The 24,946-nt window shown below is 52.2% G+C and overlaps 2 protein-coding genes and 1 pseudogene across 2 annotated transcripts in view; 2 read left to right on the forward strand and 1 right to left on the reverse strand.

Annotated features, from left to right (window-relative positions):
• Positions 1-24,946, forward strand: part of LOC127474808 (uncharacterized) — a 1,366,245-nt pseudogene that overhangs the window by 463,445 nt on the left and 877,854 nt on the right.
• The window catches only part of LOC127474839 (zinc finger protein OZF-like), a 212,354-nt gene that overhangs the window by 115,036 nt on the left and 72,372 nt on the right, over positions 1-24,946 (reverse strand). The window contains exon 3 of the mRNA XM_051796146.1: positions 10,267-10,667. Within this exon, the coding sequence (XP_051652106.1) occupies positions 10,267-10,667 (401 nt within the window). The remainder of the gene's footprint in view (positions 1-10,266; positions 10,668-24,946) is intronic.
• On the forward strand, positions 21,661-22,875 carry LOC127474883 (olfactory receptor 14J1-like). Its single transcript, XM_051796203.1, has one exon. It carries the CDS (start codon positions 21,818-21,820, stop codon positions 22,787-22,789), a length of 972 nt encoding a protein of 323 aa, XP_051652163.1. The 5' UTR covers positions 21,661-21,817; the 3' UTR covers positions 22,790-22,875.

Here is a 24,946-nt window from a genome sequence, read left to right on the forward strand (position 1 = left end):
TGTGGGAGTGTTTCCCTGACAACAAGGAGAATTTGAGAGAGGGACCTTTCCACAGCCAGTTCTTGATGTGTCCACACATCTCTGCCTGGGTGTGGGTGTGAATTGACTGTGGTGTGAATGTTCTTCTCCTTAATCTATAATTCAGTCACTGTTAAAATTGTTGCACATGCTATTGAACCACTTGATAATTTTTCAATTGGTCATTGATTAGGTGCTACTAATCTCTTTTGCCCTCTTATCTTTGGATCAAAACCCTTTGCAACCAGACTCTCTTGAATCCAAAGACTCTGTGTAAATCATTCCTTTTCATCAAAAAATATGTATTTTTTGTGAGGTCCACTTTAAAATCTTCCTCCTTAGCTAAACTATAAAACAATTGTATTTAGTTGTTGATGTCTTGAAGACTTGAAGACAATTAAAGGAAGGGAAATAATTTGTTTTTCAGTGTTTTAATGGGTCCCACAGTGTGTTTGGAGTTGCATCAGTTGTCAGTCCAAGATGGGCCATGTCAGAACTGGTGAGGTTGGGGGGTGAGGAGCAAAGTTGATCATCCAGGGTCAGTGTGGATCTCCTGAGGAGACACTCAGCATCAAGATCACTTGGAGAACACCTCTATCACCTCTACTCTGAATTAAAAAAAATATCCATCCTTGAATTAAAAAAAAAAAAAATACAAACTTTAAAGGCTTGTTTTAAAATTGCCTTGAAGACAATTAAAGGAAGACAAAGAAACCACAAGGGATTTCTGCATTTTAATGAGCCCCACGGTGTGTTTGCAGCCCAGCCCATGATCCTGAGGGACTGAGAGAAGATTGAAGCAGCTGCTGAACAAGTCAGAAGCCAAACTCCAAGTCACCTGAAGCATTGCTGGGCCCCACTGAGGGCAGGCACTGCCAAAGCCTCCCCAGGGACTCCTTGGAGCAGCTCCTTGGAGGCCAGGAGTGCAGGCAGACAAAGGCTCTGGGCAGGCCCCTGCAATGCTGAGCAAAGCCTGCCTTGGTTTTGTGGAGCACAAAGGCCAAGGCCTGAGCCCCAGGCCCTGGCCCAGCAGATCCTGTCCCTCCCGGCTGGCTCAGGGCTGTTTGGGGGGCACTGGGATGGGAGGGGGAGGAACAACAAAGGCCCAAACCTGGGCAACCCCTGCCAGGCTCCTGAGGGAGGGGCGAGGCAGAAACCAAGGGCAGAACCTGCCAGGAAAGTGTCTTGTGGTGGCCTGAGTGGCAGAGGCAGCTGCCAGAGGCAAGGGGACAAAGGCCTGGGTGCCTTTGGGCCTTGCAGCCCTGCCAGAGCCCTTGGCCATCTCTCCTGCAGGCTGTCCTGCCCTGGCCCTGCTGCTGCTCTGGCCTTGCAGGCTGCACACACCCCTCCTGCTTTCCCACCCCCTCCCAGCAGCATTTCTAGACCCTCCCTGATGTCTCTGCACCAGCTCTGGCTGTTTCCTGGAACACAAAGCCATGGGCTGATCCTGACTCCCTCTGGGTGACCTCTTGCAGCACAAGGGTCTCTGTTGAGTGACATTTCTTTTTCCTCACCTTCAGTGTGAACTTTCAATGCTACTCTTTGTGGATATTTCATTCTATTTCCAATACAGAGAAAAGCTCCATCCTGTCAGATCTCCTCTAGACCCTCTCCAGTTTTTCCTCATTCCTCCACAATGGGGAACCTCACAGACAGACAGACCAGTCCAGATGTGGTGACCCCAGGGCTGAGTCCAGGGGGGTGACAACTCCCTTCTCTGGGTGCCCACACTCCCCCCAAGGCAGCCCCATGTGCAGTTGGCCTTAAATCAAGGGGTCATTCTGATTCTTTGTAACGTCACGGAATCAAGTGGCACCGTGACACTGCAGGGCCTCATGGAACCAAAGGAATGCAGGGACACTGTGGAATCTCATGGAACCAAGGGACCATTGTGACAAGGGCCCATTCCATGACTCTTTGGAACAAAAGGAACCCTGAGACATCTCAGAACCTCCTAGAACCAAGGGGCCACTGTGCCTCCCCACAACTCCATGGAATCAAGCAGAGCCGCTGCCTCCCCCCCGCCGCCGCACGGACCGGAGTCGCCGGCTCTGCCCCGCTTGGACACCTCTGGAGTCAGCGTGTTCTTGGGCAGCACAACTGATCTCAGACCAGAGAGTTTCCCACATTTTGCTTTTCCCCCTCTCTCCTCTGGTTTGTTTTTTGTTCTTTGTTCATTCAGAGGGAAAAAGGGGGAAGGGAGGCACATTTTGATCCCTGTTTTTATCTGTTTACAAAAGGGAGTTGGGTCAGGGGGGAAAGAGGAGGCAATTTCTCTCTCTGCTGTTGCTTTGAATAGTTCTGTTGGTATTGCTGGTTTTGCTGCTATATTTCCTGTCAGTAAACTCTTATTGTTTTCACTTATACCTCCTTGTGTTTTGTCTCCCTATAGTGGTGGGGAATAAAAGGGGAGTGAGTTCATTTCATTGGAGTTCCCATTCCAACACGTCTTTAAACCAGGACAGGTTGCTCAAGGGCTCCTTGAAATTTGGCATCATTCACAAAGGACTTGAAAATACATTTTGTCCCATTGTACAGAGAGATAATAAAGATGTTCTACTGTGGTGTTCACGGGCTGATCACTAAGGGATTTCACCAGGAAGTTGCTGCCAAGAGGACTTTGTACCATGGATTTTATTGGACACTCTTCATTCACCAACTTCCCACCCACCACATCTCCAACTTCTTCAGTCCAGCTCTCACCAATCTGTCTCTAGGAGACCACAGGACACCATGTCAAGGGGCTTGATAAAGTCTGGACACACAACATTCCCTTCTTTTCCCTCCAACAAGGGTTCTGCAATCCCTGCCTTGTCCTTCCCATGCCTGGCAATGGCTGCAGGAGGACTTGCCCTATCCCCTTCCCTGCTGAGCCTGAGCAGTCTGGAACTCTGCCAACCCTCCTTGCTGCCCTGTTTGCAGACTGGTTCCATGTCTGCCTTTGCCAAGGCCCCAGGAAGCTCTGGGATGGCTCTGGATTTTCCAAGGGTTTGGGAGAGGTCTCCCAGTGACACTGCCCAGCCTTCTCAATATCCCTGACACCAAAACCTTTTCAATATCCCACACTTGCAGAGGAGTGCCCAGGACACAACACAGGTTGTCCTGGTGGTTCTGGAGAATGAGAACGGATTTCTTCCTTGAGGCCAACCCCTCCAATTGGATTTGAGTGCAGCTGAAAGGTTTCCTCAGCATTCTCCCCGGTGCCTCCCTGCCCTGAAGGTTTGTGGCCATCAGGCTGGAGCTGAGGGGGTTGGGCAGGTTCCTGAGGAGGGGGTAGAACAAGGGCTGTGTCCAACTGTGCCAGGAGGGCTGTGCTGGGCAAGGATGAGGAGGTTGCAGAAAACAGTGGCACTGGGGAGGGGAGAGGAGCAGCTGGAGAGACCTTGTGCCTGCCCACGCTGGGCAGGAGCTGCCCCAGGATGGCAGCTCTGAAGCACTCCCAGGATGTCCCTGTGAACAGGAGGGGAAGACTGGATCTGAAAATGAAACCTGGAAAGCAGAGAGCAGGAGTGTCATGGTGACACTGCAGGAGAGTTCCAGCCCTGGAGCAAGGTCACAGAAGCAGTGACCCAGTACATGCACTGCCCTCAGAAGATCCCACAGCATCCTGGAGATGCTGGAAGGGAGCCCAGCTCTGCTTCAGAAGTACCCAGAGCCTGTCCTTGCCTGTGCTCCAAGGGCTTCCAGCCCCCAGGACTGTGCTCAGAGAGCACTCAGGCCTTACAGTGAGAAAGGGGCTCAGGAGGACAGTGTGGAAGTGGCAAGAGAGCAGCTCTGCAAAGACCAAGCACTGCTGCTCCCTGGCAGTGCTGCTGGGCTGGGATTATTGCCCCCTTCCCGTTTGCAAATACACCCTGTCCTGCAGTGTGCTGTCCTTTAGGAACATCTAAGAAGAAGGGTCTTGGACAAAGAAGGCACTGCAGGTCCTTTATTTTAACACTCAGAGAGCAAAATTCATCATTTTTACATCTCTGGGTAAAATTCACTAAAGACACTAAATTCGATGGCAGATGCATAATAATGTTTTATTGCACAGAAAATTATTGCAAGAAGAACCTGATGACCTCCACAAAAAACCTGAGCAGGAAGGCTGGGCCATTAAGGAGTCCCATTCTGAATGCTACACACCAGAAACCTGGCACTTTATTGCTCCTGAAAAGCATCCAGTCATCATTTTCCTCAGGGCATCCTTGAGCTCCTGGTTCCTCAGGCTGTAGATGAGGGGGTTCAGTGCTGGAGGCACCACTGAGTACAGAACTGCCACCACAAGGTCCAGGGATGGGGAGGAGTTGGAGGGGGGCTTCAGGTCAGAAAATATACCAGTGCTGACAAGCAGGGAGACCACAGCCAGGTGAGGGAGGCAGGTGGAAAAGGCTTTGTGCCGTCCCTGCTGAGAGGGGATCCTCAGCACAGCCCTGAAGATCTGCACATAGGAGAAAACAATGAAAACAAAACAACCAAATATTAAACATGCACTAACCACAATGAGCCCAAGTTCCCTGAGGTAGCCTAAATGTGAGCAGGAGAGCTTGAGGATGTGTGGGATTTCACAGAAGAACTGGCCCAGGGCATTGCCCTGGCACAGGGGCAGGGAAAATGTACTGGCTGTGTGCAGCAGAGCAGTGAGAAACCCAGTGGCCCAGGCAGCTGCTGCCATGTGGGCACAAGCTCTGCTGCCCAGGAGGGTCCCGTAGTGCAGGGGTTTGCAGATGGCAACGTAGCGGTCACAGCACATGATGGTGAGGAGGAAATACTCAGCTGACATGAAGAAGGCAAAGAAAAAGAGCTGTGCAGCACATCCCATGTAGGAGATGGTTGTGTTGTTCTGGAGGGAATTGTGCATGGCTTTGGGGACAGTGGTGCAGATGCAGCCCAGGTCTGTGAGGGAGAGGTTGAGCAGGAAGAAGCCCATGGGGGTGTGCAGGTGGTGGTCACAGGCTACGGCGCTGAGGATGAGGCCGTTGGCCAGGAGGGCAGCCAGGGAGATGGCCAGGAAGAGCCAGAAGTGCAGGAGCTGCAGCTCCCGCCTGTCTGCAAATGCCAGGAGGAGGAACTGGGGCATGGAGCTGCTGTTGGACATTTGCTGCTTCCCAGCACAGGGTCTGTTTAAAAAAAGGAAAGGACAGGGAACAGTTAAGACAGACCTCTGTGAAAAAGCCTCTCCACTGCTACAAGAAATCAATGTGTCAAATGTCACCAAATGCACTGCCAAGGAGTCAGTTTTGCTCTACTGCAGTGGCACATGGAATTTTTTTGGTAGAACTCTCACACACACAAGGAATGTCAGATGTAAAACACCTTGAATACAAAAGTTCCATCTCTACACCCATGACTCAGAAGAGCTGGGGCTGCAGAGCAGAAGCTTAGTCTGTCCTTAGAATAATTGTACCTGTGTTTTCTATTTTCACCATCACATCTGGAAGGTTCTTTTCCACTGCAGGAATCCTCATTTCTATGGCCCAGCACACAGTGCCCAGCAGAGCTGCAGGGAAGGGTGCCCAGAGCTGCCTGAACACCCCCTCCCCCAGGTCTTTGGGGGCTCTTACCCCCTACTCCCTGCCCAGGGCTCTGCTGCCTGGAGCTGTCCCTGCTGTCCCTGGGCCCAGGGCTGAGAAAGTGACACATGATGGGTCTATAAGACAGTTTTGATGTCCGACACTCTCAGGTTCAATCCCCTCTAATCTAACAGAGTTCAAGTTTCAGCGTCTCCTCTTGTACTCAGACATTAATTTCCCTGTCGCAGTCAGCACCCAGACAACCCAGAGTATAACACTGAAAGAACTGGTTCATTCTCTTTAAGGTACTCCCTGTCTGTGCTTCTTGCTTTCCTGCTTTGATCTGGAGCTGTGACCAGCCCTCATCCCTGCAGCCCACTTTGGAGATCAGAAGGACTCTGCCCTGCTCTGCCCTCCCAGGAGTTGTTCCTTCCCCACAGCCCTTCTCCCCCAGCCCCGTGGCAGCTCCTTGGCCGGGCTGAGAGCTGACCCTGGCAGGCAGCAGAGTCCCTGCCCCAGCACACAGAGCCCTGGGGGCAGGACCCTGCTCTGCACCACAGCCCTGGGCACCCCTGGCTGCACCCCCACCTTCCCACCCCACAGCCAGCCCTGCCACAGGGAACCTTCTGGCCCTGGGCCTCTGATGGGGCAGCAGCAAGTCCTGCTCTGCAGCAGCTTCTCCTGCTGCACCCCAGCAAATCCAGCAGAGCCATCCTGACAGCTCCTGCCAAGTTGAACTTTGCTACAGCCAGAGAATTCTTCACACAAATCCTGGGAAGGTTTCTCCCATAGTGAGAGCTCAGTCACCTCCCAGCCCAGGCTGCCTCTCATCTCTCTGCCTTCTCTCCTGTGCCCTGGGTGCTGCAGGCAGTGCCCTCAGCCCTGCTGGACTGTGCAGAGGAGCTGCTCACCAGCAAAGCTGTCTCTTTGAAGCTCTTCTTGCTTGCCAGGAGCTCCCTGTGTGCCAGGAGCCCAGCCCAGCTCAGCAGCACAGCAACAGCCCCAGGTATTTCATGACCCTCAGGGGACTTTGATTTTGTTTACATGAGACTCAGTCCCTGAGAGGAAGTTCAAACAACTTTTCAAGAAGTCAAAGTGAGATGGAAACACTAAAGCTTTTTGTAGTGCTAATGAGTCTCACTGAGGGACACAACTGAGAAAGTGTCCCCAGATTCCAGGTAGAGCAGAAAACTGCAGACAGTGATGACAAGGATGGACAAGCAAGGGAAAGGTGGCTCTGATGCTGAACAAACCTTGACTTGTTTTTTTAATCTAACAGGCCAAGTCCTGACCCTCAGTCCCTGGGAAGGCAGATCCTGTCCCTGCCTCATTCCTCAGGGCTCTTCCTGGGGCACTGGGATGTGGGATGTGCAGTGCCAAGGGCAGGACCATGGGGTGGCACCTGCCAGGCTGCTGAGCAGGGACAAGGAGGCCATGAGGCCCCAGGGCTGCAAGGGCCACTCCCCTCCTCCTGGCATCAGGGGCACAGACAGCAGCCCTGGCCAAAGGCCTGCAGAAGGTGGCTCTGTCAGGGCCTTTCAGCTTCTCCCCATGCCTGTCTCCTCTCCAGCCCAGGCTGTCCTACGGTGTCCATGCCCTGCCCCTTTCCCTGCAGGCTGTCGTCATCCCCCCGGCTGCCCCACCTGGCTGGCACCTTCCTGCACTGACATCTCTGCGTCCTCCCTGGCTCTTCCTGCACACACAAAGCCTTGGGCTCATCCAGACTCCTTTGTGACATATTGCACCACAACACTGACCTCAGAGGGAAATTTCTGACTTCTTGTCACCAGTCTAGGCCACCCCAGCTGCCCTTGGTGGCACTAGTTCTTTCTTAGGCTCTTTTCTGACAGGAAGAAAAGCTCCACGAGCTCTCACACCCCCCTTCCAGACCTCTCAGGCTACTCCTCTACTGTCCTCAATCTTCACACCCCTGACCCCTGAGTCCTCAGCCTCTATATATGGGTCATGTGCTTGAGTCCCCAAATTCCTTCCTGGGAGATCTCTGGGACCTCTCCAAGGTTTTGGAAGATGACAATAGAGTGGTGTTATCCCAGAAAACACAAAGGGACACTTTTTTCCAAGGGTTGTCTTGGCAGAATGAGGCACAATCTCTTTAAACTTTCTGGCACAAGGGAGCTCTGAGTTCTGGGTACGGAGGGAGCTCCAAGTGCCAACCACTGGAGTGGGAGCTACAAATCATCAGGGCTTGTGTTCTTTGGAGGGCCAGACACTGGTGAGAGTGGTGTGTGTGTGCACATGGAAGGACTTGAAGGGCACAATGAACTGTCTCAAAACACTGTCAAAGCAGGAAAATCCCATAAGGCGCCACAAGACCTAAGCACTGGTGGCAAACAGGAAGCCATTTAATTCCAAGGCCTAACAAGACCCTGGGGATGTTTTCTCTGTAGGGTCCAGAGGTTTCCATCTGGTCCCTGTGCTTGGAAAGCCTTCCAAATCCATTCTGGTGAGGGGAGGTGGTGATGCAGCAACAGCAGACTCCTCGTGGGATGCCTGGACACCCCTGGGGAGGCAGAGCTGGGGCCACTCATTCTGTGCCCTATCCTGGCTGGGTGCTGGGGGTGCCCTGAGGAGAGACAAATGAGGCTTCTCCGGGGGAAAGCCTCAGCCAGAGCTCAGCTTCCCAAACAAGGCTGGGGCTGGGGGTGTGCCGAGGGGGAAGTTGTCCTGCAGGCAGCAGGGCAGGACAAGCAGGACGCAGTCTGCTCAGGACACGGCGCATCTGAAGGACACCATGGGTTTGGGCCCATTGTTGCTGCTTTATTAAATCACAGCCACCTCCAACTGGCTCAGTGGGAACAGAAGAGCAGTGCTCGTAGTTTGAATAGTGGTTTTTGCTGAAGATTTGAAGGCATCAGGAGAGCTGTGATGTCACAGGGAGGATGCGATGTCACAGAGGAGGATGTGATGTCACGGGGAGCTGTGATGTCACAGAGGAGAATGTTTTGTCATAGGAGACATGCGATGTCACAGAGGAGGATGTGATGTCAAAGGAGAGCTGTGATTTCATAGGAGAGCTGTGATGTCACAGAGGAGGATGTGATGTGATAGGAGATGTCTTTCCAAAACCTCAGCCTTAGCATGAGATCCAGGCTGTGCTTAAGATCTCTTGAAAGAGCTCTGTGGTAGAGGAGATTTCCTGCTGCAAAACTGCAGCTTACTTATACTTCCAAAAAAAAGAAGAATATATAAACATGGGGAAAATGTGTAATGTGAAATGTAGCTGTAGATTATTATTTAAAATTACTACCTAAAATCACATTAACCTATTTTAGACCAATTTCAATTTTAAGCAGAAAAGGACACAATTTAGATGAAGTATGCCATTTTTAAATGATCTCAAGGGTATTCATGCTTGGGTTTTTTTTGTTTTGTTTTTTCTTTTCATTCTGTGTAAATCAACTGGACTTTTCAGCACTGTAATTAGAGTCAACATTATTTATGTGACAAGTTAGGTTCTTCTGTTGAAAGAATTCTACAATAAAATGACATTTGGGAGGGCACCTGCCCCTCAACAGGCACCCAGCTCACCCCAAAAGGTGCTGGGACCCCCCTAAAACCTCCCCACAGCCCCTCAAGGACCCCCAAAAACACTCAAAGCCCACCCAGGACCCCACCCAACCCCTTTTCTGGAGGATTTCTCTGGGCACTGGTGGTGCTGGGAGCCCCCCCGGCTGCGGGCGAGGAGCTCTCAGGTGAGCGGGGGGTGGGAAGGGGGAGGTCAGTGGGAAAAGGGGGGTCAGAGGGGACAGAAGGGGTGGTGGGACCCCAAACTGAGTGGGAGGGGAATGGGACCTCAAAAAAATGGAGGGGGAGGGGCACTGAGGTTTGGGGGATGATGGGAGAAGGGTGGGAGAGGTCAGAAGAGTGGTGGAAGGTGAGGGTGGGACCCCCAAACTGAGCATGAGGGGGCTGGGGAGTGGGGGGATGATGTGGAAGAGGTGGGAGGGGGGGAAAAAGTGGGGGTTGGGACCCCAAAAGTGATCCTGGTTGGTCTGGGGATTGAGGGGACCATGGAAAAGTGGAAGGAAGAGGGAGAAGGGTGGAAAAGGGAGGGTGGTCTGGTGGGTTCAGCGGTCCCATGGGGGTCTTTGGCACCAGGTTTTGGGAAAGGGAGTGGTTCTCCTGAGCTCCCAACTTCCTGTGGGGTGCTGGGGGCTGCTGGATCCAACCTCAGCCTTGAATCTTGCCAACATTTTAAATTTAGAGGAATTAGAGAGGTGTGACTGAAACACTTTTGTCCCCCAGGTTTTAATGATGGCAAATCAGATCTATTGATAGAAATGAGTTATTTAGGGTTACAAATGATCAGACAAAAGATCTTCATCAGAATTATTTACTGCACAACAGAAACACTAAAACTACCAGGAGTACAGGATAAGATAGGACAGTGCTCTACACTAAAGCAATTGTTGAAGCAATTCTACTAAAGTTGACACAAAAGCAATAATTCTTAATTAGAGAGGGATGGAACTACCCCAGACCAACGCTGGTGGGGAGATCTCTGCTCTCAACCTCCAGCACTGACATTGGGGGGTCCCCAGCCAAGGCAGGAATCTCCACACACCCCCCAAGAAGGGTCCTGTTGGAAGAAGCTGCCCCTGGGAAAGGGGACTGGCCATTTCTGGTGGAAAGGGATGGACTGACAGTCCTTGAATTCCAGGGGTTGCCTCAGCATTAGGGGGTAAATTTGGGGTGGAAGCAGTGGCTGAAGCTCTTCCCACAGTTGGGGCACTCACAGGGCTTCTATTACCCCGGTGGGTCCGTTGGTGTCTGGTCAAATTAGAGCTGTGGGTGAAGCTCTTCCCACACTCCCCACACTTGTAGGGCCTCTCCCCGGTGTGGATGCGTCGGTGCCTGACAAGAAGGGACTTCTGCTTGAAGCCCTTCCCGCAGTCGGTGCAGCGGAAGGGCCTCTCATCCGTGTGCGTCCACTGGTGCAGGAGGAGATTGGAGCTGGTCTGAAACCTCTTCCCACATTCCCCACACATGTAGGGCCGTTCCGCAGTGTGGATGTGCTGGTGGGTGAGGAGGTTGGTGCTCTTCCTAAAGCTCTCCCCACATTCCAAGCACCTGAAGGGCTTCTCCCTGCTGGGAGGCTGTTCAGGGACCACCAGGTCAGAGCTCCCCCTCAAGCTCTGGCCGCCTTCCCGGCACAGGCTGGCTCTTTCCTCCTCAGAGCACCCTGGGCTGGCTTTGGAGCCCCTCCTGCGGGGGGATCTCCTCCGGCCCTTTTCCTCCCCGCTGCCTTCCTGCGCCGGGGAGCCCTTCAAAACGGCCTCTCCCACCAGGGTCTCACGGGGGGATTTGTCCTCCGGGCTCTCCCTCCTCAGCTCGGGGCCTGGGGCAGGAAGCAAGAAGGACAGGCAGGGGATTTGCCTCCGGCCCACAGGGAAGGCCAAGGACATCCCCCCAACTCCGGCCCCGGCAGGACGGCGGCGCCAGCGGGGTTGTCCTGCAGCCGGGGCCATGCTGGGCTGACAGAGCCAGCACAACACCCGCCCAAAGGGACACTGACTTCCTCCTCACCTGCCTGGGGGGCCCAAGGCATCTTCCTCTTCCTCGCAGCCTCCTCCTCCATCTGCCCAAGCTTTGGGAAGGACAAATCCTGATGGGGGGAAAACAAGGGCTGAGTGCGTTGGCTTGGGGGTTCCTCCTGCCCAAGTCCATCTCTAGAACTCACCGGGCATCCTGTGACCATAAAAACTTTCAAAACACCAAGACTCAGCCCAGAAAAACTCAAATCATCGAGATTCAGGCAAAAGCCTATAAGAAAGAGTGAGAAGACTCCTGCCCCCCCAAACTGAAAAAAGTTGAGATTCACCTAAAAAATACTCTAAAATATGAAGATGAGCCCAAAAAAATTCCCCTAAGATTTCCCCTTCTCTGGTTTCCCCCCTCTAGGGTTCAGAGAGTCTCCCCTGTCTGGGATGCTGGGGGTTCTACCTAGAGATGCTGGGAGTGTTGGGGGTCCCAAGGCTCCCTTCTCCTCTGATTCTCGCCTTCGGGATGCTGCATTCCCAGAAATTCCCCCTCTCCAGGTTCTCCACTTTGTTGTCCTAGGGGATCCCAGGGGTCCCCACTGTCCAGGCTTCCCCTTCTCCATGCCCCCCCCTCACCAGGCTCTCAGGGGCCCTCTGAGAGGGCACTGGGAGGGACTGGGGGGAAACTGGGGCACACTGGGGGGCACTGGGGAGTTACCTGGGGATACCAGGACACAGGGGGGGACACTGGCAGGTTACTGGGCCATACTGGGGGTTACTGGGTGCTCACTGCAGGATCACTGGGCCATACTGGGGGGCAGTGGGAGGTCACTGGGACACACTGGCTGGTCACTGAGGGGGTTACTGGGCCGTACTGAGGGTCACTGGGAGGTCACTGGGATATACTGGGGGCACTGGGATCCCCTTACGTGGATGTGGTACATCTCCCACCCCGGATTTTTGGGGGCATCCATAGGACCCCTCCCCTGGGGGCTGGAGGATCCCTTGAACCCCACTGCTGGGCTTTAGGGGACCCTGTAAAATCCCCTCAAAACCCCTGAAATTCCCCCCTTGACCCATCGAAACCTCCTCAAGGACCCCTCATCCCTCACCAGCACCCCCTAAACCCTCTCAGTGACCCACAAAACCCACCTGGGACCCCTCAAGCCCATTCAGGGACCCCCAATCCCCCCCACGGGCCCTCCAAACCGTCTGGGACACCTTAAACCCCATAGAGACCCCAAAACTGCCTCAAAGGTCCCCGCAAAGCCTCCCAGGAACCCAAAACCTCCCAAGAGACCCCCAAAGCCCACCTGGGACACCTCAAATCTTCTCAGAAAACAAAACCCACATCAGAGCCCCCCAAAACCCTCCAGGGACCTTCAACCTCCCCCCCGAGTCCTTTCAGGGACCCCTCAAAACGTCCCCCGGGAACCCCCGAACTCCCCCGCTAAACCCCCCCGAGGCCTCCAGCCTTTCCACCCACAGCCGCGCTCCCCGCAGCCCCCGAGGGGATCCCCAGACCCCGCTCTCGCCGCCCCCCGCCAACTCACCCACGAAGTGCAGCGGCCGCAGGCGAGTCCTCCTCACTCCCGACCACGAGGCCAAAATGGCGATCGCTCCGCGCGCCCTCCGCCTTTACAGACCCGCCCCGCAGCCAATCAGCGCGCGGCCACGGCCACGGTCCGCCCCCCGCCTGCGCGGGGCATTGTGGGAGTTGTAGTCCCTTCGGAGGGGGAGGATCGGGCATTTTGGGTTTTAGTTTTTCTGTCTTCTTTTATTTTCTCTTTTTTTCTTTCTTTCTTTTCTTTCTTTTTTCTTTCTTCTTTCTTTTCTTCCCTTTTTTCTCTCTCTTTTTTCTTTTTTTCTCTTTTTTCTTTTTTCTTTTTTTTCTCATTCTTTCTTTTTTTCTTTCCTTTTATCTCTTTTTTTCTCCTTTTAATCTTTTTTCTCTCTTTTTTTTTATTTTGTTTTTTCTTATTATTTCCATTTCCCTTTTTTTTTACATTTTTTTCTATCAGTTGTACTTTCAAGGAAGATTTATACTCAGATCAAAACAATCTCCAGGTACATATCTTACAACAACAGATAATCTGCCATTGTTCCAGGTTCCTGAGGATTTCCCAGCTCACAAACACTGAGACACCAAGGGTGGAAGTGAAGCAACTTTATCCTGTCCCTTGCCACAGCCTTCAGTCCACACCCAGCCCTGGATTTCTGCAAAGCCGCTGGGCAGGAGCAGGAGATGGAACTGGTGCTCGGCGGGAGGGGCAGCAACAACAAACCCGTGTCTTTGGCACAGGGGAAGGAATTTAGTGCTTGAGGGGTTACATTCCACAGGCTCCCCTGGGGATCAGCTCATGCTGGGACAGTGAGAACAGCAAGAACATTCCTAATAAAAATGCCCGAGGGAAGGGAGCGGAGGGGGAGCAGGGGCAGGAAAAGGAAGCAGAGCGATGGAAGATGGGCTGGGGCGGTCGGGGCTGGGGGAAGGCAGGCTGGACAATGCCTTGTTTGGTCCAGCAGCTGGACCAGCTCCAGGGCAGGTGTCGGGGCAGCCTCTGCCACAGGGACATGGACAAACAGAGGCTACAAAAGCTCTCAGAGGGGTTGGGGGCTCTGGGCGGGGCTGCGCTCTCGCCTCAAGCCAGGATATCCCAGGGCAGGGGAACAGCAATTCCTGTCAGCTCCCAGCAAAGATTATTGGGGTTTGCACTGGGGAAATATTGACGCTCCAGCTTCTTCTTCTCTTTTTAGAACTTTGAGCTTGCAGTCGGGTAGAAGGGCTGGTGGGGGAGTGGGAAGAGACCCACTGAGGGACACATCTCATCCCTCAGTTAGATGGAGCTAAATCCCTAATTTTGCTTAGAAATAGCTGCTTGATGCTCAGTTGTCTTCTTTCCCTTCTGCTTTAGTGGGATATTACATTTCCCTGCAGTATTGGTGATAGAAGGGTATGTCAGCTGGAATGGTTTGGTTGTTACAGAAAGCATAAATGCATTTTAAGGAAGGTATTTTTACATAGGTGAGGCCTCCAAAAAAACCGAAAAAACCCAAAGGTAATATAAGTGCAGAATAAAGTGAACTTTGGAGTTTTCTTTTTATTTCTTGGGTAGAAAAGCCATCCCAGTTAGGGACAGCAATTTATTGCATTGCTGAAAAAAAAAACCAAACAACAAACAAAAAAAGAAATCTGACTTTGTTCTCTTTCAGATTTGTTTTTGATCATAGCAATCCTTCTAGTGAAAAGGGCTAATTTACTCTTTCTAGAGGAATGTTTTAAGTGTGATTATCACAATATCACAGCTGGTGAAAAGGTCTAAAATAGGACATTGACCTTGAACCTGTTCCTGCGTTTAGGATGTGGTGCTTAACATTCAAGAAACAATAGAACTGCAGCTAATTTATTAAGGTATCATCTCAAAATGTTCACTCTTGCTCTGTAAAGACATGCCACAAGGATTGTAGAAAGCTTGCAGTATCCCAGGAAGTACATGTGGTATTTTATCAGTGTAAATATGGATAAGATTTTCAAGATTTCTGCGGTTAATACTCCATAACTAAAGTAAGTTTTCCTTTTGCTACTGCACTAGTTTTTGATTTAATTGTTACTGACATTCCACCAGTCATATTATTAGCTTCACCAAATGAAAGGGAAATAATCCTGTATAAATTAAAGAGAGCAACTGAATTCCTTCACTCATCTTATCCTTGGCTGTCTGAGACAGGAATGCACTTCAGCTTCCCTACAGAAACTGCCACTAAAAAAGAGATTGGGGTAATAGTGAGATATCCATATTGAAGGGTGTGCCTGAATTATCTTTAGGGAGGAGACCTTTTTTGGTGGGTGACAGACAATGTGTCTGTGACTCCCTTTTTCTTTCTGGGTTCTTTTTCCCTTTCTTTTTGTCAGAGGCTTTGGAAAAGGTGTTTTGTCAAGAGAATAATATTCATTTATAGCCATGTGAACGGTTTCTATCCTGTACCAGTGAAGGCAGTCACCTAAATACCCATACCCATGCCTTTAAAAATAAAACAAGGAGAAAACATGGAGTATTTATTTGAGACCAGATAAACTGAATGTAGTTCAGTAACACGGTAAGGCAATTGCTGTTATTTCACAGAGACATTTCTTTCTATGCTGGAACTGAGGGTAGCAGCCAAATCTAAAAGCCTCGCTCTGTGTCTTTGTGAACACACTGTGGGTAAGTTCAAAGGAGCATTCAGAGATTGTGTTGTGTGAACTTTTTTCCCTCAGATCAAAACAAGGAGTAATTATTGCTAAATCCAGCAGATGGCTTTTTCTCTTTATTCCCAATCACTGATTAAAGAAACATAACTCAGAAGTGATCTCACTCTGTGCTCCAGTGACATTAACATTAGAACAAGATTGTCACTGTCTACTGGTCTCTTGTGCTCCTCACTGGAAGGCACTTGGTGCACCCCTGGATATCCTGCTAATGAGGTAAAAAACTAACCCTTCTAAAGTTCCAGATTTTCCTCACCTGTTTGGACACAGTTGAACAAACTGGACCAAGTTAGTACTTGAAAGCCATCTGCTGGATTTAGCATTAATTATTCTTTGTTTTGATCTTAGGGAAAAAAGCTCACACAGCACAATCTCTGTGGGCCCAACAGAGAAAACATCCCCAGGGTCTTGTTAGAGCACAAACCTGCAAACAGGGATGACAGGTCAGAGAGTCACAGAATCATCAAGGTTGGAAGAGACCTTCCAGATCTTCTAGTCCAACTGTACACCCAGCACCACCAGAATCACCCCTAAACCCCATCCCAAAGCTCTACATCCAGATGCCACCTGAATGCTTCCAGACACTCCACCACCTCCCTGGGCTACTTGTTCCAATGCCTGAGCACTCTCTCAGTGGAAAAAGGGGTTTTGAATATCTAATATGAACCTTGCCCAAAGCAGTTTAAGGCCGTTTCCTCTCTTCCTGTCACTAAAGGCTTTGCAGAAGAGACCAACCCCCACCCCACTTAAACCTCCTTTCAGGTCATTGTAGAGGGCAATGAGGTCCCCCCTGAGCCTCCCCTTCTCCAGACTCAACCAGCCCAGTTCCCTCAGCCGTCCCTCAGCAGACATGTTTTCCAGAGCCTTCTCCAGCTCCGTTCCCTTCTCTGGACACGCTCCAGCCCCTCAAGGGCCTTTTGGCACTGAGGGGCCAGAACTGGACACAGCACTCCAGGTGGGGCCTCCCCAGTGCCCAGCACAGAGGGGCAATCAGTTCTCTGCTCCTGCTGGCCACACTCTTCTCCACAAAGGCCACGATGCCCTTGGCCTTCTTGCCCCCTGGGCACACTCTGCCTCATATCCAGTCTCTGTCAAGCAGCACCCCCAAGTCCCTTCCGGCTGAGCAGTTCTCCAGCCCCTCTGCCCCCAGCCTGGAGCGTTCCAGGGGGTTGTTGGGACCCAAGGGCAGGCCCTGACACTTGACCTTATTGATCCAGCCTGTCCAGATCGCTCTGCAGAGCCTTCCTGCCCTCCGGCACATCCACACTCACACCCAGATCAGTCAGTCTCCCAAACAGGACAAAGTCTGACCACGAGCAGTCCAAGGGGTCAGTTCTGCTGCCCCCTCCTTCCTCCACCCAGAATGGAAAACTCCATCATTTTGGGGTCTCTGTGCCCGTCGGCTCCGACCACCACATCCCCCACCAGTCACAGAATCATGGAATGGTTTGGGTTGGAAGGGACCTTAAAGAGCATCTGAGTCCAACCCCCTGCCATGGGCAGGGACACCTTCCACTAGACTCAGAGCTCAGAGCCCCATCCAACCTGGCTGTGAACACTTCCAGGGATGGGGCAGTCAGAACTTCTCTGAGCAACCTGTGCCAGGATCTCACTACCATCACAGTCCAGAAATTCTTCCTAATATCCCATCTAACCCTTCCCTCTCTCAGTGTGAAGCCATTCCCCTTGTCCTGTCACTCCAGGCCCTTGTCCAAAGTCTCTCTCCATCTTTCTTTTTGGCTCCTTTCAGGCACTACAAGGCCACAATTAGGTCACCCCAAAGCCTTCTCTTCTCCAGGCTGAACAATCCCAATTCTCTCAGCCTTTCCTCACAGCAGAGCTGTTCCATCCCTCTGATCCTCTTTCTGCTCCCCTCTGGACTCACTCCAACAGGTCCATGTCCTTCCTGTGCTGGAGCCCAGAGCTGGAGGCAGCTCTGCAGGGCTGACAACATTACAGCCCTGTGTGTTCCAGCAAGGACACTGTGGAACCTCCTGGAGTAAAGGGGCCATTGTGACACTGTAGGGCCTTCTAGACCCAAAGGAGCCCTGGGACACTGTGGAATCTCATGAAATCAAGGCAGCATTGTGACAATGTGAAAACTCATGGAATTAAGAGGCCATTGTGACACTGCAAGTCCTCATGGAACCAAAGTAACCCTGGGAGACTGTGGAAACTCATGGAATCAAGGGGCCATTGTGACACTCCAGGACCTCATGAAATCAAAGGAATCCTGGGACACTGTGGAACCTCATGGAACCAAGGGTTCATTGTGCCATGAAGGTCCTCATGGAACCAGGGGAGCCCTGAGACATTTCGAGCCCTCATAGAATCAAGGGACCATTGTGACACTGAGGAACCTCGGGTTCTCAGAGGCCACTGTGACACTGTAGGGCCTCATGGAACCAAAGGAACCCTGAGACTTTTCAGAACCTCATGGAATCAAGGAGCCATTGTGACACTGCAGGGCTCATGGAAGCAAAGGATTCCTGGGACACTGTGGAAGCTCATGGAACCAAGGGGCCACTGTGATATGTGGGGCCTCCTAGAACCAAAGGTGTCCTGAGACATTTTGCAAACCCATGGAATCAAGGGTCCATTATCACCCTACAGAGCCTTACGAAGCCAAATGGACCCTGTGACTCTGTGGAACCTCATGGAATCCAGTGGCCATTCCCACCCTCTAAAACCTCTTGGATACTCTCAGGTTCCCATTATTAAGAGACACTGTGGTGGTTTGGGCTAGGCCTTCCTTGGTGACCAGTTTGTAACCAAGGAAGGGTCCAGATTTACCCAGTATTCCCTACGATTTTTACGTAAGCCAGACTATAAGAAGAAAGGAGGAAAGGTGTTCGTTCTCTTTCCTTCCGGCAGCTTGGAGGTGCAGGTTCCCTGCTGTTGAGTCTGCCGTGTTGGGGAGCGAGGCCTGGTAAGGCCTTGTCGACCTTGGGAGGCGGAGGTTGCCGGTGATCGTTCTGGAGAGACTCTCGGTTTTCCCAGGGAGAGTGGTGGGATTTTTCTTTGCTAACTCTTTAGTTACTAGATCTTGGGCTACTAATTGGGATATATATATTTTATTTTGGTTTTGTTCCCTTTCCCTTCCCCCTTCCCTTTCCCTTGTGAAACTGTATATATATTTCAAATTGTATATAAAAGTACATAACTGTAAATATATTTATATATATCACTTTAGCTGTCTCTCTCCAGTTCCGGTTTTTCTTAGTTGTCTTTTCTCCCTCTTCTCCCTGAGGTTTTTGGGGGCAGGATGGACTTCTTATGGTAGGGTTTGCAGACTTGGCAGGGAGCCAGCTTCAAACCATATCAGACACCTCTGCCCAAATTCAGCTGCAAAGGAGACCATGTGCCAAAGTCAGCAGTCCAGCTTTGATTTAACAGTAAATATGAGGGAGAAAGAAAGAAATAGTGCAATTCTGTCCTGTGGGCTACTTCCAAAGCTTCACCTCCCTTTAGGCCTTGGAATTAAAGGCCTTCCTGTTTGCCACCAGTGCTTAGGTCTTGTGGTGCCTTATGGGATTTTCCTGCTTTGACAGTGTTTTGAGACAGTTCATTGTGCCCTTCAAGTCCTTCCATGTGCACACACACACACCACTCTCACCAGTGTCTGGCACTCCAAAGGACACAAGACCTGATGATTTGTAGCTCCCACTCCAGTGGTTGGCACTTGGAGCTCCCTCCGTACCCAGAGCTCAGAGTTCCCTTGTGCCAGAAAGTTTAAAGAGATTGTGCCTCATTCTGCCAAGACAACCCTTGGAAAAAAGTGTCCCTCTGTGTTTCCTGGGAGAAGAGTACTCTATTGTCATCTTCCAAAACCTTGGAGAGGTCCCAGAGATCTCCCAGGAAGGAATTTGGGGCCTCAAGCACATGACCCCTATATAGAGGCTGAGGACTCAGGGGTCAGGGGTGTGAAGATTGAGGACAGTAGAGGAGTAGGCTGAGAGGTCTGGAAGGGGGATGTCAGAGCTGGTGGAGCTTTATTTCCTGTCAGAAAACAGCCTAAGAAAGAACTAGTGCCACCAAGGGCAGCTGGGGTGGCCTAGACTGGGGACAAGAAGTCAGAAATTTCCCTCTGAGGTCAGTGTTGTGGAGTCTGGATGAGCCCAAGGCTTTGTGTGCCCAGGAAGAGCCAGGGAGGACGCAGAGATGTCAGTGCAGGAAGGTGCCAGCCAGGTGGGGCAGCCGGGGGGATGACGACAGCCTGCAGGGAAAGGGGCAGGGCATGGACACCGTAGGACAGCCTGGGCTGGAGAGGAGACAGGGATGGGAAGAAGCTGAAAGGCCCTGACAGAGCCACCTTCTGCAGGCCTTTGGCCATGGCTGCTGTCTGTGCCCCTGATGCCAGGAGGAGGGGAGTGGCCCTTGCAGCCCTGGGGCCTCATGGCCTCCTTGTCCCTGCTCAGCAGCCTGGCAGGTGCCACCCCATGGTCCTGCCCTTGGCATTGCACATCCCACATCCCAGTGCCCCAGGAAGAGCCCTGAGGAATGAGGCAGGGACAGAATCTGCCTTCCCAGGGGCTGGGGGTCAGGGATTGGCCTTTTAGATTAAGGAAACAAGTCATGATTTGTTCAGCATCAGAGTCACCTTTGCCTTGCTTGTCCATCCTTCTCATCACTGTCTGCAGATTTCTGCTCTAACTGGAACCTGGGGACACGTTCTCAGTTGTGTCCCTCAGTGAGACTCATTAGCACTACGAAAAACTTTAGTGTTTCAATCTCACTTTGACTTCTTGAAAAGTTGTTTGAACTTACTCTCAGGGACTGTGCCACATGTAAACAACCCCAAACCCCCTTGAGGGTCACTAAATACCTGGGGCTGTTGCTGTGCTGCTGAGCTGGGCCGGGCTCCTGGCACACAGGGAGCTCCTGGCAAGCAAGAAGAGCTTCAAAGAGACAGCTCTGCTGGTGAGCAGCTCCTCTGCACAGCCCAGCAGGGCTGAGGGCACTGCCTGCAGCACCCAGGAGAGAAGGCAGAGAGATGAGAGGCAGCCTGGGCTGGGAGGTGACTGAGCTCTCACGTCACAAGAAACCTTCCCAGGATTTGAAGGAAGTATTCTCTGGCTGTAGGAAAGTTCAGCTTGCCTTCCTGGAGGCATCTCCTAAAGCTACCACATCCCACAGCTTCTGGGATCTTTCAGCAGGACTCTCCCAGTTGCTGCAGTGCAGAGGAAGTGGCCACATGGCAGAGCAGGGCAGGAGCTGCAGGCAGCAAGGGCAGAGAGGAGAAGGGAGCAGGAGGTTCAAGGGATCCTGGGGTGGGAGGACAGGGCAGAGCTGCTCAGGGCAGGAACCTTGCCAGCCCTTTGCCATGGTCAGGCTCTGGCTGCAGAGCAGTGCAGGTGAGTTCCTGCAAGTGCCTCTGCCAGCTGCCAAATGGCAGCAGTGGCAGGAGCTGTCAGGATGACTGCTGGATTTGCTGGGGTGCAGCAGGAGAAGCTGCTGCAGAGCAGGACTTGCTGCTGCCCCATCAGAGGCCCAGGGCCAGAAGGTTCCCTGTGCCAGGGCTGGCTGTGGGGTGGGAAGGTGGGGGTGCAGCCAGGGGTGCCCAGGGCTGTGGGGCAGAGCAGGGTCCTGCCCCCAGGGCTCTGTGTGCTGGGCAGGGACTCTGCTGCCTGCCAGGGTCAGCTCTCAGCCCGGCCAAGGAGCTGCCACGGGGCTGGGGGAGAAGGGCTGTGGGGAAGGAACAACTCCTGGGAGGGCAGAGCAGGGCAGAGTCCTTCTGATCTCCAAAGTGGGCTGCAGGGATGAGGGCTGGTCACAGCTCCAGATCAAAGCAGCAAATTTCCCAGAAGGTATTTGCAAGAGGCACAGACTGACAGGGGTTCTTATAGACGGCATCAGTGTCACTTTTCCAGCCTCCTCAGGGTTGCTCTGGCATTGCCATCAGAGCCTGCCCAGGCAGAGATGCCCCTGGGCAGTGCCCTGTGCTTCTGGGAGGGCTCAGCCAGGCAGAGCTGAGCCCCCAGGGCTGGGATGGGCTCTGGCAGCACTGGCAGGGCCCAGCCCTGTGCCCAGGGAAGCAGCTGCTGGCAGGGACAGCTCCAGGCAGCAGAGCCCTGGGCAGGGAGTGGGGGGCAAGTGCCCCCATGGCCTGGGGGAGGGGGGCGTTCAGGCAGCTCTGGGGGCCCTTCCCTGCAGCTCTGCTGGGCACTGTGTGCTGGGCCATAGAAATGAGGATTCCTGCAGTGGAAAAGAACCTTCCCCAGGTGTGATGGTAAAAATAGAAAACACAGGTACAATTATTCTAAACTCAGACTAAGCTTCTGCTCTGCACCCCAGGTCTTCTGAGTCATTACAGTAGAGATGGAACTTTTGTATTCAAGGTCTCTTACATCTGACATTCCTTGTGTGTGTGAGAGCTCTACCAAAAAATTCTATGTCCCCCTGGAGCAGACCAAAACTGACTCCTTGGCAGTGCATTTGGTGACATTTGACACAATGATTTCTTTTAAAAGTGGAGTGGCTTTTTCACAGAGGTCTGTCTTAACTGTTCCCTGTCCTTTCCTTTTTTGAACAGATCCTGTACTAAAAAGCAGCAAATGTCCAACAGCAGCTCCATGGCCCAGTTCCTCCTCCTGGCATTTGCAGACAGGCGGGAGCTGCAGCTCCTGCACTTCTGGCTCTTCCTGGCCATCTCCCTGGCTGCCCTCCTGGCCAACAGCCTCATCCTCAGCGCCGTAGCCTGTGACCACCACCTGCACACCCCCATGGGCTTCTTCCTGCTCCACCTCTCCCTCACAGACCTGGGCTGCATCTGCACCACTGTCCCCAAAGCCATGCACAATTCCCTCTGGGACACCACTACCATCTCCTACATGGGATGTGTTGCACAGGTCTTTCTGCTTGTCTTCTTTCTTGGAGCAGAGTTCTCCCTCCTCACCATCATGTGCTACGACCGCTACGTTGCCATCTGCAAACCCCTGCACTACGGGACCCTCCTGGGCAGCAGAGCTTGTGCCCACATGGCAGCAGCTGCCTGGGCTGCTGGGTTTCTCAGCGGTCTATTACACACAGCCAATACATTTTCCCTGCCCCTGTGCCAGGGCAATGCCCTCGGCCAGTTCTTCTGTGAGATCCCACACATCCTCAAGCTCTCCTGCTCACACTCAGGCTACCTCAGAGAACTTGGGCTTACTTTGGTTAGTGCCTGTTTAATATTTGGTTGTTTCGTTTTTATTGTTTTCTCCTATGTGCAGATCTTCAGGGCTGTGCTGAGGATCCCCTCTCAGCAGGGACGGCACAAAGCCTTTTCCACGTGCCTCCCTCACCTGGCCGTGGTCTCTCTGTTTAGCAGCACCTTATTCTTTGCCTACCTGAAGCCTCCCTCCATCTCCTCCCCATCCCTGGATCTTATTCTGTCAGTTCTGTACTCAGTGGTGTCTCCAACACTGAACCCCTTCATCTACAGCCTCAGGAACCAGGAGCTCAAGGATGCCCTGAGGAAAATCATAACTGGGTGTTCTTCAGAAGCAATAAACTCTCCTTCTTCTGCATGCTGTCTTCCTCATTAAAGGCCAATCCTGTTATGGATTTCATTAAAGGCCCACCATATCTTCTCTATTTTTTACTCCTAGTAGGGGTGGGTTTTTTGTGAGAATTTGTTCACACCAAAAAATCTTTATACATATATAAAGATATAGATATATATATATATATATATAAAATGTAAATATATTTATATATATATAAAGACCATTTCTAATTCAGTGTTTGCCTTTCTAGCCTGGCCCACAGGCTGTACAGATTGGGAATTGTACTCACTGTCTGCTTAATCCAAATAAAGAACTCTGCCTTGACTTGTTTGCCTGACATCTTTCCTCTCTGACTTCTCTGCAGCTGCAGGGTCGGTGCCTCTGTGCAGAGCTGGGCCAGAAAAGAGTCCCAGCAGAGCAGCACTGCCAGGGAGCAGCAGCCCTTCTCCTGCATGGCCTCCTCTCCCTTCCCTTCCACACTGTCCTGCAGAGCCCTGTGTTGTTGGAGGCCTCAGTGCTCTGGCAGTCGGTGCCAGTCCTGCTGCAGGACTGTCCAGGGACTGCAGGCAGGGACAGCCACGGGCACTGCTGGCACAGAGCTGACCTCTGCAGCAGCACTGCCATCCTGCAGGGGCATCTCCTCAGGCCAGGGCCTCAAAGCTTCATCCTTCTTTCCACTTTGCTCTCCAGAATGTGCCCAACACAACGCCCTGCAGAGGAAAACAGCAGTGACCAGCACAAGGGGGGGAGTGCTCAGGGTGGGGGCACCCAGCAGTGCCCTGGCACAGCCAGCACCGCTCCCAGCACTGGCCTCTCACCCCAGGCCATTGGGCTTGTTCTTCCCTCCAAGGAGGGACAGCAAATGACCAGCTCAGGAGTCCATGTTTGCACTGCATGGACAAGTCATGCCCATGTGTCACGGCTTGGGGCTGGGGGGTGGAAGGCTTAGACAAAGTTGATGGCAGAAGCCGTCTCGTTGAGCTACAAGGGGCAAAAAGGACCCCCTTGCTTTCTAAATTCCTTCTCAGAGAGGAGCCTGGGGGTGGCTGGATCCAATCTCAGGCTCAGATTTTGGTTTAAACCGAAGAAATTCTAGAGGTGTGATTCAATCACTTTGTCCTGCAGGTTTTAGAGATGGCAAATCAGAAATATATCTATAAAATGAATTATTTATTATGACAAATGAGTAGACAATTGATCAGAAAAGTGAATAGAAAAAAGTTCTTAAACAGAATTATTTACTGCAGAGTATAAAAGGCAAAAACTCCTAGCAGTATAGTGTAAGATAGGACAGTGCAGTCTATCAAAGTCATTCCTTTAAAGTAATTGGATCAAAGCCAGCAAAAAGAAACAATCCTGAACCAGAGATTGAGGTAACTCATCACACAACAACAGGGGGTAATTCTTTTTCTTCCACTAAACCGCTGGGCAGTGACCATGAAGAGCTGTCCCTGCTTCATGGCAGAAGCTCCACACACTTCAAGGAAGTCTGTGGAAGAATCTGTCCCATGACAGTTGGATGGGACTTTTATAGTTATCAAGGGTTTGACTGCCAGACATATTTGCAGGCCAGGGAGCAGCTTATCTGTCAAATCCTGCTTCAAAAAGCAGGATGTGTGTTTGAAGTTTCATGAAGCATTTTGAGTTTAGCATAATTCAACATTAAAAACAGCACCGTTTCACCAGCAGTAACTCATCACAGAGAGTGTGCATTGTTTGCATTCTCTGACCATTGTTTAGGTATTGTCAGAGCAGAGCATCCTGCCAGAAATGGCCCCTTGATTCTATGAGGTTCCAAAAACTCTCAGGGTTCCTTTGGTTCCATGAGGCCCTGCAGTGTCACAACGACTCCTTGATTCCAGGATGTTCCAAAACATCCCAGGGTTCCCTTGGCTCCAAGAGGCTCCCCAGTGTCCCAGCGGCCCCTGGATTCCAGCAGGCCCTGCAGTGTCCCAATGGCCACTGGGTTCCAGGAGCCACAGCGGCTGCCGCCGGCGTCTGTGCCCGGAGCCGCCGCTCCCACGGGGCTGCCGCACTCACCGCCGGGGTTGCCGCTCGCGCAGCCGCCGCTCTGCCCCGGCTGCACCGGGACCCGGCACCGCCTCGGGCCTGCGCTGCCGCCTCAGCGGCCACAGGGACACAGCCATGGGGGACCTTTGCTCTGACACTGATGGGGCCTGGCTTTGTTCTGCTTGG

Source organism: Manacus candei, unplaced genomic scaffold, assembly GCF_025592945.1.
Source record: "Manacus candei isolate 608988 ecotype Guabito, Panama unplaced genomic scaffold, ASM2559294v1 h1tg000045l, whole genome shotgun sequence".
Taxonomy (NCBI): Eukaryota; Metazoa; Chordata; class Aves; order Passeriformes; family Pipridae; genus Manacus; species Manacus candei.

Coding starts and splice junctions, on each gene's coding strand:
- LOC127474883 (XM_051796203.1), top strand. CDS start 21,818: ATGTCCAACAGCAGCTCCATGGCCCAGTTCCTCCTCCTGGCATTTGCA.